This window comes from Triticum urartu, chromosome 2 (assembly GCF_003073215.2).
Source record: "Triticum urartu cultivar G1812 chromosome 2, Tu2.1, whole genome shotgun sequence".
NCBI lineage: Eukaryota > Viridiplantae > Streptophyta > Magnoliopsida > Poales > Poaceae > Triticum > Triticum urartu.
In genome coordinates, this window is record NC_053023.1 from 72122497 (window position 1) to 72141317 (window position 18821).

Genomic DNA, 18821 nt, shown 5'->3' on the forward strand with positions numbered 1-18821 from the left:
AAATAAGTGATGGATTTTTTTTGTAATAAACATGTAATTAACTTTGTATAATGCATGAAAAAGTAAAAAAAAAATAAGTAAATAGGAAAAGAAAGTAAATAGAAACAGAAACAGAGAAAAAAGAAAAAAAAAGAGAGGGAACGACAAACCGACCATGGGCCGGCTGAACTAGGGCGTCGGGAGGCCAGGCTTCAGCGAAGCCACGTCGTTTTGACACTCGCGAGCGTCAATAGGATTTGTGGTGTCGCAACGGGCGAGAGATAACCTGGCGCAAAATATGATGGGATGCGGTCTGCTGAGCTGTGAAATCACTAGTTGAGAAGTACTTGTTGCAAAGTTTACTCCCAACCCCATCCCCCCCACCCTTCCATTGTGATAAGTGGCGCGCTGCATGTGCGCCACTTGTCGCAACCTGGAAGTTTTCCCTTTTTTCGTAGATTCGTTTATTCAAAACGTTTTATCTCTTAAACCGTGCGTTCAAATCTCAAACCGTTTTCATCATTGGATTCCTCCTCACGTCGAGATCTGCAACTAGATCCCATGTTGATAGGTTTTGATGAACTTTTTTCACAAAAAAACCGAACCGGGAGCATGGTTTTTTTCCTTTCCGAAAGAGGCACGACCGTGCCTCTCACGAAAGCACAACCGCGCCTCTTCCGGAAGGAAAAAAGACAGAAAACATGTTTTTTTTTGTTTCCGAGAGGCACGGCCATGCCTCTCGCGAAAGTAAAATCGTGTCTCTTGCAGAAGCAAAACCCTCTCGCGTAAAAAGAAAAAAGAAAACGTGTTTTTTTCGTTTCTGAGAGGCATGGTTGTGCCTACGCAAAAGCAAAACCGTGTCTCTTGCGAAAGCAAAAAATGCATTTTTTCACGCAAAAAAAATCAAAAAAAATTTGGGTCAAAAGCTAAGGAAGACCGATGGCAAACCAAAAAGTCAAAAAAATCGAAAAAAATATTTTTAAAGCCGAAAATCGTGCGGAAAAATAAAAAAATAAAATCAGAAGGGAGTGTCTAGAGTGCGTCTCTCAACCCATCCGCAAGTGATTATTGCGAGGCTCCCAAAGGAGCGCTGGTCAAGTAGTTGCTCTCGCTAAGCTGTGATGTGTTGTTTTGGGGCCTTGGTTGGTTGGATGCATGGCTGGCGCACGCGTTCGGGTTGCGGCCCAATAGAAATTGGTTTAGCGGGTTATTCCTATTTATTAATAACAGGAAATTTACTGTAGGAAACGGAAATTCAATGTGGCTAAACAAAATGCCAAACCACTTCCTTACAAGGCCATGGACCATGGAAGACAGAAACAAAATACTATTACTTATATAGAGCCTAGGAGTAAAGAATTATACCAAAAGTCTTCATAGTCCTATAGTTAGGGAGATAGTTGATAGAATCAATAATTTTGAGATTTGTTCTTTTAGTTTTGAAGGTAGAGAGTCGAATTATGAGGCTCATAGTCTTGCTAAGTATGTGCTTTCACTTGATTAGGGTCGCCAGATGCGGCTTGGATTTTCGCCGCATCCATTATGTATCCCCCTGAACATTGATCTATAAAGCTTAGCATAATTCCCAAAACAAGAGTAGAGCCTAGGAAGGATAGTATCAGCTATAAAGAAACTTCTATAATATCATTTTCCACAGTAGAAACTAATTATAGGTCTTAATATAATCCCCTAAATAACTTTTAGGGTTTAACCAATTAACACAATTAGTATAATACCACCAAATAATTTTTAAAAAATTTCCAACTCTATATAAAAGGAAGAAGTCAAATTAATCACCTGAAACAATTTGCTTAAAGGTCCAAGAGGAAGAGTTAGAATTCCATTGAAGGCGGAACGCGAACAATCCTTTTTTTAAAGATTGGGACGGACTAAAATTACAACAAATACACATGTCAAAATCTGACTGGACAAAAAGAACGACCGGAACCAAATGGAAAAACACACGTCTGGTGACTAGGCACTCCGTTTGTGTATTGGGCGGCCAAATGCTTTGGTATACACCCAAACCGAATCAAAGTTACTTTGAACCATGCTATCCGAAATATAAATATTGTGTGAACCAATCTGTGGTTAGATGATTAGGAGGACAGTGGTATCCCAGCTCGTTAGGGTTCAAGTCCTAGACTTGACGCCGGCGCTCGCATTTTTCTGGATTTATTTCAAACGTTCCGGCGATGTGCATTCAGAGGAAGGAGCCGTTCTTGTCAACATGAAGGTGTCTGCGCCTGCGCCACGTTAAAAAAACGTATCTACTACCAAAAGAGTAAGCCCAAAAAAAATACCAAAAGAGTATTCACCGAATAAACAAAACAAAGTAATGCACAAAGCTTCTTTTTTCTAGAACAATGCACAAAGCTACAGTATATACCAGCGAGCCGTTTTTTCGTCGCCGGGTCCGTGCATTGTACGGCCCCCGTCTTTAAAATTAAATGCATCTGTCGCCGTAGTTCCGCCAGCCATCGCCGTCACGTGATTCAGGGATCTCTCTCCCTCCCTTTCACAGCGATGCGTCACATGAAAGAACGGAACCAAAAGGCCCATGACCATAACTTCTAAATCTGCCTACTCACAAAAGGCAGCAGCAGCTAAACGGACCTGCAACCTAATGGCGAACGCCCTGTCCTAATCATGCGGCCATGCGCATCGACCACGACTCTATAATCATGCCGCAGCAAGAGGGAGGGAGAGAGATTCTTCCCGTTCCCTCACTCCCATCCCCACTATCTCCCTCTCCCACCCCACACGCCGTGGCCGTGGGCAGCTAGTGGCACCTTGCCCTGCAACCAAGCAACACACAACGTCCCACCTATCTCACCTCATCTCACCTATCCATCCAAAAACATCCGTCCGTCTTGCACCCCCATGCATTCGTCCGTCTCGATCAGCACGACATGCCGACATCGCCGCCGTCGCTCCTGGACCTCCTGAGCCCCTCCCCTCCTGCTCCTGAGGCGGCGGCGTCGTCTGGACACGGCGGCGCCACGGTGGTGCAGGTGGTGCCGATGGACGTCTCCGAGGAGCTGCTGGGCAAGTTCATGGACGCCAGCGAGTTCGGCTTCGACTACGACACGAGCGGCCTCTGGTCCCCGCTCGTGCTGCTGCGGCCGGAGGCCCTCGCGCTCGCCTCGGCCCGCGCCAAGCGCCCGCGCCCGCGCCGGAGCTGGAGGAGGAAGGTTAGTGGCACTGCGAGTGCAAGCTGTTGAGGCCTGAGAGTTGAGTCGGATGTTTTGCTGATGTTTCTTGCCTCTTTTTTCCTGATGATGATGCAGATGTTTTGCTGCTGGTGACATGCAGATGTTTTGCCAGATGTGTCTCGGGCAATTGGGATGTTCATATAGATCCTTCTGCAGTTTAGGGAGGCTTGTTAATCGATGTATTTAAGGGAACATTACTACTGTACTTAGTTTTCTGTAAGAAATTAGGGGATTTAACCCTGGGGTGTACTTTGGGCCCGAAATGGCGAGCGCCATTTTCACCCTCGAGTGAATAAGGAAATATAAACATAAGCAGGTCATACGTGTGCAGTTGATCCCACCATTGTGGTTGGATCCGACAACGACGGCGTTCATGCACGGCACCGTTCCCTTGCTGAGGGTGTCGCTGTCGCGAAACCTTCTCATAGTTGGGTGTTGTAAAAAGCGGTGGTAACTGTTGATGTTTTACTGTATTTTGAAAGGAGGCTGGAGTAACTTGTTCTTGTCTGAAAATCGACTGATATCAATGTAAGCTGTACTCAGACTCCCAGTTAATGAGCTGCTCTGAGATCTGAGGGCATTAATCTTCAGATCCACAGTTGCAAGTTGCGCAAATAAAAAATCATGCAGGAAGAATGAATAAATATCATCTGGAGGTGAAGGAAAGAAGCCACAGGCAGGAACTGTAAACCTCCTTTTTCTATGCACTGGTGATTCTCACTTCACATTACCAAAACGGTCTACCTAGACAAATTACCTATACTACAGAATCAGTGGAAACAACAGCAGTAAATTACCAGAAAGCTGCTCTATGACAATCCCACAGCCTAGCTCTATAGCCACAAGTCCTCTGCAGTTTCATGGGGACTTCCTTTCTTTTCTATATACTGAACATAAAGCACAAGCAAAGTTCACTCTTGAAGCAGAGGACATTCCGCATTCGACGTATTCTTCAGACTAGAGCAGGTGTTCCTTCCAGGGCCTCTTTACCGGTTATGCCGTCTTTGAGTTCTTTGAAGTACACTTCATAGTCCTTCTCAGGAGGAGGGTTTGAAGGATCGATCACAAACGGTTCGCTAAATGGAACGGTGCTCTTGACCTGATCACAAAGGTACATCAGTTAGCTTTTCTTCCTGAGATAATAAATAAAACAAAAGTTTCACTTTTTTTCTTTTGTAATTGTAAAGTTCTACTGCCCTACGTGTCTTTTTCGCAAGTGGGTTGCAGAAATTTAACCTCAAAAGTCTTCCCCACTGCACTCGGGCTTGCTAGAGCCGCGACACAAAGGCGGGCAACTTCTTCCCGCGATATCTTTCCCTGAATATTATTACAGTAGTTGTTAGATGTATAATCATTTCGGTGCGTAACAAGGAGAAAAAAGAGTGACATGGAATTTCATTTGGCAATTACACAATGCTGTCTCTACTTACAGTGATATTATCCCCCTGTTCAAATATGAGGTCAGCTCCAGCTGGTTCCTCAGTTAGAGCACATGGCCGCACGATAGTGTAGGGCACGCCACTTTCCCGAATTAAATCCTCTCCCTGAAAGCATTCAAATGTTAAGCATTTACGTGCAAGCATAAGTTCTTTGCACGTGTCAGAGATGATATGGGCCTACATGTGCAAGCCTTTAACTTTACCCATAAAAACAGATTCCTTCAGATAATATTATAACAACTAAGATAAGCTACATGCCTTCAACTTGTAAGTTAAAATGGAACCAAGCTCTTTGTTCATGCGGACGGCGGGGGGTTGTTTGCTTAGATCTAGCCCTGGCCTTTCAGGTCTTGTAACTCCTGCAGAGCTCACATGAATGAACCTGCAAATATAAAAAAAAAATCATCCAGTCTTGATGAGTTCTGTAGAATTGAATAATAAAGTGATCACCTATTCTAATGTCCTGATATTTATTTACTCAAAACTTGTTGCTCAAAAGACAAACCTTGGAGTAATTGGCTCACTTATGTATGCTTTGATACTTGAAAAAGGGAGCTCGAATTGACCTTCTGCAAATGTTGGGTTGAGCTTTCCGTCGTATTCAAACTTGCTGAACATGAGCTACAAAATTTTCACACTAAATAAATTTAGATGAGTGTTTAGGGTAGCTCCTCAAGTTTATACAGGGGCACACATACAAAAAAGAGAGAAAGATAAATAAATAAAAAGGATACCTGTAGTGCAGTGATATTGCTTGCATCAAAGGGCGGAGCATCAGTTGCGGTACGGGCACGAAATACAGGTATCAGCGAAGAGAAAGGTATTCTAACCTGATACATACAGGGATACAGAATACAGTTGTTGTCATTGAAACAAACAATGAAGATATTTGTACCATGATGAATTAATACAACATACGCTTTGCCATTCGCCCTTTGTGGTGTCGAAGCTTGCAGTGTAGCCGATAGTATCCCATTCGTAGCTAGTTCTTATGATAAGTTTGTACCTCCGGCCATCGCCCTTAACTCGTAGTTCAACACCATCGTATGCCGACAGGTCCTCGGGCACGGTAAAATTCTGCAGACTTACACAGACCAGTTCAGATAAAATACTTGATTGCTTCCAGTGACAAAACACAAAATTAACAATGATATGCATGTATGAGTAATTTCCATTACTGAGAAAAATATGTGGCAATAAATACCTTTGTCCTTATACTAGTGAAGCCACCGTTATTTGAAGTAGACACGGTACCTAAAAAGTCCATGTGCAGACAGCTTAGGCTAAAGACTACTCAAAGGAAGTCTTAACATTTCATACACAATTAAAAATACAGGAAACCAAATACCTTTGAATAATCCAGTTGCTTCACCAGTTTCACTTCCTGTTGGTTGGATTTGGAATGCACTTTCACTAACACCGCCCATTACAACATCGTCAAGTGCTCCCCACACAAACTTTCCACATAAATTGGCTACATCAAAATGACCAACATGTTGCATGAGGGAACGTAAAAACATTCTGGAAAGAAAATAAATACACTTATGTAGGTCAGGAAATGATTTATGATACTTCTCTTAACGAATTTACAACTGATCCAGTTCAAAACAAATTATTTTTTATTAATAGAGCCAGCGTAAATTCCAAAAAGTGGATTTCTTGCAACTTTTACACCAAAGGACTATAGTAATATTATGCCACAAAAAAACAGATAATCAATTTTACCACATCAACACATATAGGACTGTGTTTTTTTATTTAGAAAATGACAGGTTTAGGACATGTGGACATTAAGAAGGTAAAGATTCCAAACCAAGTTACAAGCCCAAAAACAACAGAGTCGGTTCAATGGGAATCCCGTTATGGAAAACTTCAGAGCAGCGAAGCAGAAAGCCATGGTATGACTTGAATGGAGGAGGGTATTACCCACCCCGCTAACACAATAGTGCCGGATTACGATGAATATGACTTGAATGGACAATTTATCTTGATCAAGCAATACAAGGTATACCTTTGAATCCAAATAGCAGTTTCCCTTCGCTTAGCCCGACACTTTCCTTTACAGCATTAATCAAGTTTTGCATACCAAGGTACTCTACCATTTCAGGTGAAGGTCCTTTTATCTGATTCGCAAAACAAATATAGTGAACAGGAATTTTAAAGAGGGGGAATGAATATAAGATTCAGGCTGTATGTTAAAGGTTAAGGATGTCATAAATCAAGTTTTACTTATATTATACATGCGACGAGAAGATCTATTGATGACAATACCTCGGGTTCAAAAAACTTGATGCCCTGCATGAATATAAGATGAAAGTGTCATTTTGTGCACATGCAGTTTTGCAATCCTGTTAGCACATGAACATTATAGATTTAGAGTAGATGGTTGAGATCGTCCAATTTAGCCAATGGATTATCATAGAAGCATGACTCTAGCTATTTACTAGATGTGAATAATTAATAAAATGGCCGCATGCATCATCCAGATGCAGAGGCCGGGGGTCTATACTCCTTTTCAAAAAAAAAAAAACTATTTACTAGATGACTTACTTGTGAATACTTCTGCCTATCCGGTGTATCACCTTCCTTTGGCCCTACTATGACTGAAACTGCATTGATGACTTTCTTAATCCCTTTGAAGTACTTAGGATCGAGCGTGTCTCCCTTTGTAACATCTCCTATGATCTGCAATAAAAATTCATATATGGATGACATGATGCTTCGCAGTTAAGTATTGACTATAATATAAAGAAAAACATGTGCCATAAGCAGAGAATTTAGCGGATCCATTGTAGATATATGCATCATGTATATAATATATCCGTGTCCTTTGCTACATGAAGAATGTCAGGACAGAGAACTTGAAGTTTCATTATCAACAATTAACAGCTTTTCAGCCCCACAAAAAGAACTAACAGTTTTTTGGAACATGTGACAATGAGGTAGGCAATGGTATTGTCATTACTAAATAGTGTTATGTAATGTCATTGAACACTGCAGTCCTCATTATCTGTGATCTCTCTGAACTAACCGTCTAACCATAGCTGATGAAATATCCCGCAGCGAAACACGGTACAAAATTCAACTAAAATAAGTGACCTACCAAGTCCACATCTGGCCCCAACATTGTCCTCGCCTTCTCTGCATTTCTAACCTGAATAAAAAACAAAATAAGTATTTGAGAGACAGAGCTCTAAGAAAAGCGAGAAATAAAATGGAACAGGGAGCAACACGCTCCCTGACGGAATCAAATGCCACAATGGATACTATAGTTGACAAAACAAAAAGTAGGTGGAATACCAATACTCGGACAGGCACCCCCTTCTTTCGCAGGACATCGACAACTCTTCGCCCGATACCGCCGGTAGCCCCAGTGACAAGCACCAAATCAGAAGTCTCTGCTTTCTTCGGCGCCTCGGTAGGAGCGGAGGCTGTGATGCTGCTCATTATGGACTCCACAATCTAAAACAAACAATACAAATGCATGAGCACAGGCCCAGAGATACACATGTTAACAGGAGAGGGAAAATGTCAGGTTAGTGACAACGACCTTGAGAGGGTTTGGAGGCCCGTTGAAGAAAAACAGAGTCTTGGCAAACCTGCCGATGTCCCAAGATTGCTTTCCGGCTAAGGCGATTACAGCTCTCCGGGACAAATGCGATGATGTTGGGCTGTAGATGATTTGGGAGGATGGCCTTGAGCCGAAGAAATGCGCCTTCTGAGTTGTTCTTGTGGAGCAACCAGCAGCGAATTCACCCTGATAATGACCCAAAAAAATGAGTAACACGTTACAGCGATGTAATCATGTAACTGGAGTCAGTAATAGGCATTGGCTGTATTACTGAGCTGAGCAAAAATACAACAAAAAAGCAAGGTCCCACCGAGACTTGAACTCGGGTTACTGGATTCAGAGTCCAATGTCCTAACCACTAGACCATGGGACCATTTGTGTCCACTAAATCCTAGCAGTAATTAATATTCTTTTGGAAAACGGAGGCAATTTTTCGCCTTCTCCTATTGATTAAGAAGAAGAATTAATTTTTCTATCATCACCAAGAACAGGAAAAGATTCACGCATGGGGACTCGAGAGGGGAAAACCTGGCCGATTTCTGAAGAGCTTGTGCAGGTCAGGAGAGGAATGGATTGAGGAGGGCAAGAGCTCACTCACCCGGGGATTGGCGAGGACCGGAGGAGAGACGCCGCAGCAGGAGGAGGAGGGGCAGTTCATCTTTAGTTCTCGGGCGGCGCGACGAGGGACCGGAGCCGGGGCAGAGCAGGTACTTGTGGCACGGTGTCGATGGCGATTCCGATGCTACTGGAGGCAGGCTTGGAGCGGGAGAGACCCCCGCGGCCACACAAAATCGTGTGGTCTGGTGAGCCCACGTGACTCGGCCTGGAGCCTACGAGTAGCTCGCCCATTTCCGAGCCGAGCCAGCCGGCTTGCCACAGGCCGCTGGGCAAGCCTCGGCCTGAGCCGGCACGCTGCAGTTTTCGAGGATTAGCCTTCTATTTATTTATTTATTTATTTTGTTTTTGTACTTTTGAAAGCATATTAAACCTATACTATGAATATGCAGCATTTTATGTTACTAAATTGTAACATGTAGCAGTGTATATTGCTAAAAATGATTAGGCCTTCTCTGATTTGTAGGTTGTAGGAAAGGTATTGGATGCAACTCAAGTGTAGGAAAGGTTCGGAGTCGTTATAATATACTAGTATATAGCAGCGGCGGACCTAGCCCACTAGGCCAGGGTGGGCCAGCAGTGCTACTGCACATATACATTTTTTCTTTTATTTTTTTTGCTTTTCTCATATGGTATAAAAGCTGTTTTCAAATCTCAGGGTGGGCCACCGCCCACCCTGGCCACCCTTTACCTCTGCCACTAATATATAGTACACCCTCGAGTAGGCCATTTCAGTGCCCAGATTCATCTGGACCCGGTTAGAAAAAGAATCGTAAAAAAATAAAAAAATTCAAAAAATTCCAAATAAAAATTGTGCAGTAGACGACTAATACGTGCGGCCCGTTCCAAACTTCATGTCATTTAGACATTTGAGCAGCTCTTAGCAAAAAAGACAAATCGGACCAAAACAGTACATGAACAATAAACATTTTTACAGACCCTCTATTTGTCTTTTTTGCTGAGATCTTCTCAGATGTCCAAGTGATTTGAAAATTTGAGCGGACCTCACGCATCAAATTGTCTACCTAAAAAATTGATTTTTTTTGAATTTTTCTAGTATTTGTCTTGATTTTTTTCGTCAGCTTGGGTGCATATGAGCTTAGGTGCAGAGATGAATTTTCGGTACAGCCTACCAAATCTTTAGTAGTTAGGCTATACATGGGTAGAGATAATTTGGAGATATATGCGGATATGTCACGTTCAACTACACCCCCTCCCCCAAGAGTCGAAGTGTCGGTGTCGGCAATGCAAATTGGTGCTCTATTATAGGGCTGTTGTTGGAGTAAAAAAATTCAGATGATGCAAAATGCATTTTTTGATGCCCAATAAGAAATTTTTGCGTTGAAAATTGACGTCTGAGCACGGGCACTTTGTGCCCGTTATTTTAAAGTTAAAAAATGAATTTGTATGGCTTAAAAATTCCAAAATTTGATGTACAGACACGTATAGCAATACAGTATAACGTGGCAAAATTTGGCCAATATACGTGCTGGGATGTGAGAGATAAAAAGACAAAATACATGCAAATTCGGGGCCAGTTTTTTCCGATTTTGGGCCGAAGTTTTTGTCTTTTTTGTGCAGTGTACAATACAACATATTTTCGAACGAAATTTCACACGTATCTAGACCAATCCATGCGTATTCTTGTAAAAAAAATCAAATCTTTTCAAAAAAATTAAGCACATGTTTTGAGGGTTCAAAGTGCTCCGTTGCCCCATGTTCTGAAAATCCACTTCATTTTTGCGTGCCTGCTGTTGGAGATGCTCTTATGCCACTCAACTACGTGAGCACTCAGCGTGATCACTCTTTAGTCTTTGTAGATCCTTTCAGTGTTAGTGTCAGATTCTTTTTGTTTAGTATTGGATTGCTTTAAGCAAAGGAGCACATGATGAAGACTTGATGGCCCCATGTCAGATTCTTTTTCATTGCTTTTGAGCAGAGCGAAGCAACAGACGAAGGTTACCAGCAGGAATCAGTGAGGTGGGGTACATGGCAGCGTCTGGCAAACGCACGGAGAAAGTGTTTAGGGCATCTACATACGGACTTTGCAAATTGAGTCGGTCGCGCTTCAAATAATGCATTTCTCATTTGGATTTTCTTTTCTTGAAAAGGAGGATAACCCTTGGCTTCTGCATCAGGATGATGCATGCAACCATATACCTTGCGATAATAACTCCCCATATAACCACTAACCCTATGATATAAGACATAGCATAAACAAAAAATACACAAAGCTTCAGTCCACCATCTTCAGTAAGGACACGATGCAGGCGTGCGACGACATAGCCCGATCAAAAATTTTGTGTTTCCACCGAAGTGCATAAACTCGTCGTTGAAGCTATCTGTACCATCCGCCTTTATCCGTCTAGCAACGACTCGATAGATGGATACCTTTGAAGGAGACAATGGAAGACAAAGACGCCCCATACCGCCTGCCTCCGGCTACTGTCCCACCACCTTTGATCCAACAACAACAGGCTAAACTTGACACCTCCACCTGAGCCGCCGTGTCTCACCTGCCGGTAGCAGGCATGACTTGACGTCTCTGCATAAGATGTCGTGTGTAGCATCCGCTGGTAGCACATCCACCGGTGGCTTCACCTGCCAACGACAGGCACCGCCTGAAAACTCCGAGAGAGGCTCATGTGTCACCTATCGAGCTGCATCGAATCCGGTCTGTTGATGGAGGGGACATCCCATACCGTCACCGGCCTCAGAAGGCCGTCACTATCTCGAGATCCGGACTCCGAGTCGCTCACACGACCCTGGAGTTCGCCATCGTTGATGAAGATGGGTCGCTACAGGGAGCACCCAGCATCACGCCAGCCGTTGGTGTCACCCATATAACGGCAACCGCCGCCACGATCCTGCATCAAGCGCCGTCGATGCCAGACGAAGCTTCGGCCGCCACACGCGTCCTGCGACAAGCCCAGAAACGGGATCCCAAGATCCGTCATCACCGGGCCGTTACACGGACCCACCACCTGGCCCGTCATCCCCGGCGGAGGGGACGTCACCACAACCATAGTTGGATCCGCGGTCAGCCGTCGCCATCGCCACCGCGAAGTCCGGATCCGGGCTGGACGTCGCTATCGCCACAACCACCGGCCACGCCCAGACCCACCTCCATCTTCTAGCCACGTCTAGCTGACTGGCACGCCACGCCCAACCAATCCACCCGCGCCGCCAAGCACCGCTGCTGGGATCCGCCGTGCCACCGTGCCATGGATCCACAAGACACCGTCGCTGAAGCCGTTGTCCCGTGCTGCCCGACGTCATGCGAGGAGAAAGGGATCCACGCCGCCGCCTACTCGACCGGATCGGCGACACACGCCGGCCGCGACAAGGGAGGGAGCTGGAGGCGGCGGACTACGAGCGACGGCTGGGGTTCGCCCCCTCGGTTGCTCACAGAAGCGACGCGAGGGGGTTCCCTCAAATTAGAAACCTCAAATCCATATTATTACATGCAACGTAGCAATCTTTAAATGGAGCTCATTCGATCGCCGTGCCCATGTCGTACGGCCGGCTGCGCCCCCAGAGTGTTGGTTCGGTTGCTGGTAAGGTAGAGTAGGGCATGGGACACGAGCCGACTCACGGGACTCAAGGTGCTGCCGTCTCCCATGTCATACTCTTTCTCGTCGGGGCCCGAAACCCATTGGACGCTGGTGGACGTCAGATCGATGATGGATCCGTCCTGGGACGAGCCGGTGACATCCACCAGGTTGCGGCACCAGGACTGCTGCACCATATGGGGCGCTGGAGAGTGTGACTCTGCATCGCTGACGTCCACCGCCGCGAAGGCTGCCGCCGCCTCCCGCGCCCGCCGCGAAGGGCCGAGCGCAAGCCGGACGGCCATCTCCTCCTCGGTGCCGCGTGGGATGAGCTCGGGGCCGACGGGTCTGGAGGTGAAGGACTTAGATTCGCTGCCCACCATGCCGGAGACGTCCGGAGACCGCCGAAGGTGCATGGGTGGCGGAGGGAAGTGGATTAAAGTGGCTAGGGTTTGGTTCGGCGAGCGGATGAAGGTGAATATATGTGGGGTCGGGTGAGCCACTGTGGGCCGGATCCGACGTGGCGACTGGCGAGCACGCCGGGATGCCTCCATATATATACACCTCATATTTGGGCTGAATATGAGGGTGCCGGTCAGCCCGTGCGTTTAAGTCCTGTTTGCCACGCCCGTCTAAGTCAAAATTTCGTGACCGGTCAGTGATCCGGCGGCCCGTCTGATGAGGCAGATTTGAGGCGCGTGATTGTAGATGCTCTTAATAGCCCGTATGCACGGAATTTCCCCCGTGCATATATTCGCGACGTGGAAGTCCATCTACTCCACCCGCCGGAGCTTAATGACCTAGGTGTAATTTGCATGAGTGGCATAGAGCTTTTGCTTCACAAGCGCAGGCAGCATACAACACCGTACCGGCCATGACCACCACGCGAAGCTCGCAATCCCATAACTCCCAGCCACTGCCGATAATCCTAGTCCTCCTTGCAGCAGCAGCAGCAGCATCAACTCCCTTGATCTTACAGGCTGCTGCTGCTGCTGCAGAACAAGATGAGAAGCAGCCGATCACGCTTCCGGGTTGCCCCGACAGGTGCGGCGACACTCTCATCCCCTTCCCGTTCGGCACCAAGCCCGGCTGCTTCCGCGAGGGCTTCCAGGTCACCTGCAACGACTCCTTCACTCCCCACCGCGCCTTCCTCGCCTACGCCGGAGTAAACCAGCACATAGCCGAGATATACTACAAGGTGGGGTGGCACCATCCTGTGTGGAGGACCGACCATGGCAACACGGCCCTGGAGCTCATAGACATATCGGTGGCCGACGGCGAGGCGCGCGCTTATGGCCTCGTTTCGTCCCTCTGCAACGCCGCCAACCTCAGCGGCGACTACGTCGCCAAGTGCCAGAACCTGGCGCTGGGCGAGAGGGGCCCGTTCCTGCTGTCGGTGACGCGCAACCTCCTCGTCGGCGTGGGCTGGAGGGTGGAACCCAAGATCATGAGCTACCTGTGGTCAGCGTACCGGAACTCCACCTATGAGTTCTCGCTCGCCTGCCTCTCGGACCTTATGGGCATGCCCAAGCTCCTGCAGCTGGCGACAAATGGGTCATGCTCCAGCCGGGGCTGCTGCCAGGCCGCGCTGCCGGAGGCGGCTCCGCTCACCGACTTCGGGACGTGGTTCACCATCGAGGACAACCCCATGTGGCAGACCAATCCGTGCACCTACGCCATGGTGGTCGAGAGCGACTGGTACCGCTTCTCCACGCCGGACCTGTACGGCGTCGAGGTGCTGCCCAGGAGGTACCCGAGGGGCGTCCCCTTCGTGCTCGACTTCTCCATCCGGAACGGTGCATGTCCGGGGAAAGGCCAGAAACCACCTCCGGACTACGCCTGCGTCAGCGGCAACAGCTATTGCGCCAACGCGACTGGTGGTGCTGCCCATGGCTATGTCTGCAGGTGCTTGGAACACTACGATGGCAACCCTTACATCGCCAATGGATGCCAAGGTGTACTAAGCCTTAATTCGTACCAGTATCTCTTTTTTACTCCAGATCTCAAACTTTTCTTGGTGTTGCGAAAACCAGATTTCAAACCTTTAACCTTTTTTGTTTTGTCTTCAGACATCGACGAGTGTAAGCTCCGAAAACTGAATCCTGAGTTGTACCCTTGTTCGAGTGATGGGATCTGCAAGAACAGGCTGGAAGGCTATGACTGTCCATGCAAACTCGGAATGAAAGGCGACGGTATAAAAGGAACTTGCACCGATAAATTCCCCCTGGTAGCACAGGTGATTGTGGGTAAGCACAAAAACATCGCACCACATTAATCGATTACAACCGTCTTTCTGTCCTTAGCAGCACACATGTCTCGATCTAGCTTTTGCTAAGATTTTTTTCCTACTTTCAATTTTTTTAATTTGTACACATTTTCTATTATGGGTTGTTACTTAGTATTTAATCTAAATGAGTCCCATTAGCCCATTACTCTATCGCCAATGGGGACTTATATGCGGGCTATTTTTTAAGAAATGAAGGTTGAAACCTCTGGCCTCTGCATCATTACGATACACGACCATCTTGATTTATGTGGTGTTAGATTGGAGTATGAGCTCTAAAGGTGGATGGGGAAACAAACTCTGTGATTTCAAAGCCTCTTTGATTCACATGATTATGAAAACTTGAGAAGGGGAAAATGTGAGTATAGGCATGTTCATTTGAATCCTACATGATTTTGGTTTATTAATCTATCACATAAAGTACAAAGGGATTCTTCCAAGATAATTGAGTGGATGATTTTTTTTCTGTGAAATGTAGTACGAACCAATCCTTTGTAAACATTCCTATATGATTCAATCATACAACACAGATGACCAACATAGAAAAAATTCCTAAGGGATTCATATGCTCCATAATTCCTATAAAAATCCTTTGAGTTGAAGAGGCCCTTACAAGGAATCCTCGGATGTTCTGGGTGAATTTCTTTGGCTTCTACTCAGCTATCGACATATTAATTAAAGGTGGTTCTTCACACCAAACCGTCTAATATAGTCTCCTATTATTACCCACCCATAAAGTATGATGGTTTACATCGTCCTTGATAACATTTGTGAGCTATTTGCTGTAGTTTTTTCCATAGTGGTGACAAATTCAAAGTGTATTATTAAAATAATTGATTACTTTTTATATTCTCCTATGCAGATAGATTAAATTATTCAAAGTTTTAGTGATGTGAAATCATTTTGTTTTGTGTCCACATAGGTGGAATAGGTGGCATTTTTATCATTGCGGCTATATCATTCCTTATTCTTCTTCACAAAGAGAAACAAAAGACAAGAGAGTTTTATCAAAAGAACGGCGGGCCTACGTTAGAGAAGGCAAAGTTCATAAAACTTTTCAAAAAGGAGGAGCTCAAGCCAATTTTGAAGAGTAGCAATTTCATTGGAAAAGGTGGCTTTGGCGAAGTTTATAAGGGCTTTCTTGATAATGAAGAAGTTGCGGTAAAGAAGCCAATTAGTGGTACTATGCTAGAGAATGAACAGTTTGCAAACGAAGTCATCATTCAATCTCGAGTAATCCACAAGAACATCGTTAGGCTCATAGGTTGTTGCCTAGAAGTTGATATCCCGATGTTGGTCTATGAGTTTCTCTCCAATGGTAGCCTTGATGACATTCTTCATGGCAAAAAGAAGGTGGCGCTCAACTTGGGTGTGCGTTTAAGTATTGCTGTCGAATCAGCGGATGCTCTGGTCTATATGCACTCAAAAACCAATGCCAAAATCATACATGGTGATGTTAAACCTGCAAATATACTCTTGGATGATAAGTTTGCGCCGAAGATATCAGACTTTGGCATATCAAGGCTGATTGCGAGAGACAAAAAACACACCGGATCTGTCATTGGTGACATGAGTTATATCGATCCAGTGTATCTACAAACAGGCCTACTAACCGAGAAAAGTGATGTCTACAGTTTTGGTGTTGTCATACTGGAACTTATTAGTAGGCAGAAAGCCACACATTCTGACGGCGGCAGCTTAGTAAACAGTTTCCTTGAAGCTGGGAAGAAAGAGAAGAAAGTGACAGAGTTGTTTGACAAGGAAATTGTAGCCGAAGGAGATTTGGAGATTCTTGATAGTTTGGCAGCGATCGCTTTGGAATGCCTTAACCTTGATGTGGATCAAAGACCATCGATGACAGAGGTAGTAGAGCGCCTTCTCATAATGAACCGATCTCGTAAGTCGTAACTTGCTTGCATGTATATGTCGTGTCAAATAAGAGGTGGTGACGTTTATCTTATATTGTTGTTGTGAACAAAAGCATGTAAGGTAGGAACAGAGAAGGTTTCACATTGGTTCCAAGAAAATTTGTAATATATTGTTGAGCTTTTTTTCTATACCAACATACCAACATTTGTTAAATAAAGAACATGTAAATAAACGCATTTATCGGTTTGCAATTTCCCTCTATTTTATTCCTTCATAATATACTAATGTTTGTAAAAAAAACATGTATATGGTCACATACAATGGCGAAGTTCAATAAATAAAGAACATGTAAAGAAATACCTTATCGGTTTGCAATTTCCCTCCATTTTTTATTTCATGTGATTTCAGTTTTTTTAATCATTTTTCTGTATTAACCTAGCCTTTTCATTTCAATTCGGGATTCTACAAAGGTCCTGAGTTCTAGGAATTAATGACTTCATTTTAATAAGCGCATTTCCATCTCGGCATTGTGACATTTCCCCGAATTTTTGATTATCCGTTGCTGGGAAACAAGGCAATATAAACGAATGCATCTTCCTATCAATATCTCTAATCTTATGCTTGTGAGAATTTTTAAGCAGTAGACTAGAAATAAGCATCAGTATCATTTCTGGGTTGTTTATTAATTCATCTAATTTGATGATATTTTGTCCATCCGAGATCTCAATCAATCCCATCAGAATGAAGATAACGAGACAAGGAAACAAGCTTAGAGCATCTCTAGTAAACCCCGTATAATGTTGACCCGCAAAATGCGTTTACTGTTCGTTGCAGATCTAATTTGCAGGGCGAATTCGTGCGTTGCAGATCAGACCCCATATATGAAACTGTAAAATTTAACAAAAGGGAGAAACTTGCAACGATGTTGATCATATATAGTTCCTCATCATACTACATTGATCATACATAGTTCATCTACATTCACTACAAAAAAGGACACATCCGTTCTTGGTAAACGTTGCATGGAAAACAAAAAAAAATCTATGCACACGCAATGATTTATCCATGGAGATGCATAGCAACAAGGGGGAGAGTGTGTCTACGTACCCTCGTGGACCATAAGCGGAAGCATTTGACAACACGGTTGATGTAGTCGAACTTATTATAGCTCTGACCGATCAAGTATCGAACGTACGACACCTCCGAGTACTGCACACGTTCAGCTCGGTGACGTCTCTCGCCTTCTTGATCCAGCAAGACGTCGAGGTAGTAGATGAGTTCCGTCAGCACGATGGCGTGAAGACGGTGATGGTGAAGTGATCTCCGCAGGGCTTCGCCTAAGCACTACGAAAATATGGCTGGAGGCGTAAATGGTGGAGGGGGGCGCCGCACACGGCTAGGCAATTGTCTTGGGTGTGCTAGCCCCCCCTCATATATATAGGTGGAAGGGAGAGGGGAGAGGCCAAGGGACGCCCCAAGTAGGACTGAATCCTACTTGGGCTCCTGCCCTTGGCCGCACCCCCTGCCATGTTTGTCGGAGGGGGGAGGAAAGAGGGGGAGAGGGAAGGAAGTGGGAATCCTAGTCCACACCTTCCTTTCCCTTCTCCCCTTTCCTTCTCCTCCTTAGGCCGGCCCATATGGGGGCGCACCAGCCCCTTGAGGCTGGTGTGTTTCCCCTCTTGGCCCATAAGGCCTATATCTTTTGTCGGGGGTGCCCGGAACCTCTTCCGGTGACCCGATAAGTACCCGGTAACCCCCGAAACACTTCCGGTGTCTGAATACTATTGTCTCATATATAAATCTTTACCTCTCGACCATTTTGAGACTCCTCGTCATGTCCGTGATCTCATCCTGGACTCCGAACAATAGTCGGTCACCAAATCATATAACACTATATCGTCAACGAACGTTAAGCGTGCGGACCCTACGGGTTCGAGAACTATGTAGACATAACTGAGACACCTCTCCGGTCAATAACCAATAGCGGAACATGGATGCCCATATTGGCTCCTACATATTCTACAAAGATCTTTATCGGTCGAACTATGATGACAACATATGTAATTCCCTTTGTCCATCGGTATGTTACTTGCCCGAGATTCGATCGTCGGTATCTTTGTACCTAGTTCAATCTCGTTACCGGCAAGTCTCTTTACTCGTTCCGTAATACATCATCAGTAACTAACTCATTAGTCACTTTTCTTGCAAGGCTTCTTATGATGTGTATTACCGAGAGGTCCCACAAATACCTCTCTGATACTCGGAGTGACAAATCCTAATCTCGATCTATGCCAACTC

At 45.2% G+C, this 18821-nt stretch overlaps 3 protein-coding genes and 1 non-coding gene across 5 annotated transcripts; 2 read left to right on the top strand and 2 right to left on the bottom strand.

Moving 5' to 3' along the window:
* Positions 1 to 2580: 2580 nt before the first annotated feature.
* LOC125535873 lies at positions 2581 to 3971 on the top strand. Its single transcript, XM_048698938.1, has 2 exons — positions 2581 to 3173; positions 3270 to 3971. Exons 1-2 carry the CDS (start codon positions 2892 to 2894, stop codon positions 3285 to 3287), a joined length of 300 nt encoding a protein of 99 aa, XP_048554895.1. The 5' UTR covers positions 2581 to 2891; the 3' UTR covers positions 3288 to 3971.
* Positions 3874 to 9036, bottom strand: LOC125535872 (protein HIGH CHLOROPHYLL FLUORESCENCE PHENOTYPE 173, chloroplastic). Its single transcript, XM_048698935.1, has 16 exons — positions 8803 to 9036; positions 8184 to 8390; positions 7934 to 8095; positions 7737 to 7787; positions 7184 to 7318; positions 6905 to 6928; positions 6645 to 6756; positions 5982 to 6107; positions 5838 to 5887; positions 5552 to 5710; positions 5368 to 5463; positions 5139 to 5254; positions 4892 to 5015; positions 4625 to 4738; positions 4431 to 4511; positions 3874 to 4293 (listed from the first exon to the last, which is right to left on the bottom strand). The coding sequence occupies exons 1-16, from the start codon at positions 8860 to 8862 to the stop codon at positions 4147 to 4149; spliced, it is 1764 nt and encodes a 587-aa protein (XP_048554892.1). The 5' UTR covers positions 8863 to 9036; the 3' UTR covers positions 3874 to 4146.
* Positions 8506 to 8577, bottom strand: TRNAQ-CUG. Its single transcript has one exon. It is a non-coding gene; the product is annotated as a tRNA-Gln (tRNA).
* Positions 9037 to 13143: 4107 nt separating the features above from the next.
* LOC125535874 (wall-associated receptor kinase 1-like) lies at positions 13144 to 16769 on the top strand. Of its 2 annotated transcripts, none has more exons than XM_048698939.1 (3): positions 13144 to 14325; positions 14440 to 14616; positions 15577 to 16769. In XM_048698939.1, exons 1-3 carry the CDS (start codon positions 13245 to 13247, stop codon positions 16560 to 16562), a joined length of 2244 nt encoding a protein of 747 aa, XP_048554896.1. In that variant the 5' UTR covers positions 13144 to 13244; the 3' UTR covers positions 16563 to 16769. The 2 variants fall into 2 exon arrangements, with proteins under 2 accessions (XP_048554896.1, XP_048554897.1); XM_048698940.1 differs by having other exon boundaries at positions 14440 to 14562.
* The last annotated feature ends 2052 nt before the right edge of the window (positions 16770 to 18821 follow it).

Bases quoted from the DNA above. Each gene is read 5' to 3' on its own strand.
- LOC125535873 (XM_048698938.1), top strand. From the start codon at position 2,892: ATGCCGACATCGCCGCCGTCGCTCCTGGACCTCCTGAGCCCCTCCCCT.
- LOC125535872 (XM_048698935.1), bottom strand. From the start codon at position 8,862: ATGAACTGCCCCTCCTCCTCCTGCTGCGGCGTCTCTCCTCCGGTCCTC. The intron at 8,096-8,183 runs GTCGTTGTCACT...TGTTTGTTTTAG, and splicing joins GGCCTCCAAACCCTCTCAAG to ATTGTGGAGTCCATAATGAG. The intron at 7,788-7,933 runs GTATTCCACCTA...TTTTTTATTCAG, and splicing joins GGGTGCCTGTCCGAGTATTG to GTTAGAAATGCAGAGAAGGC.
- LOC125535874 (XM_048698939.1), top strand. From the start codon at position 13,245: ATGACCACCACGCGAAGCTCGCAATCCCATAACTCCCAGCCACTGCCG. The intron at 14,326-14,439 runs GTGTACTAAGCC...TTTTGTCTTCAG, and splicing joins CATCGCCAATGGATGCCAAG to ACATCGACGAGTGTAAGCTC. The intron at 14,617-15,576 runs GTAAGCACAAAA...GTGTCCACATAG, and splicing joins GGTAGCACAGGTGATTGTGG to GTGGAATAGGTGGCATTTTT.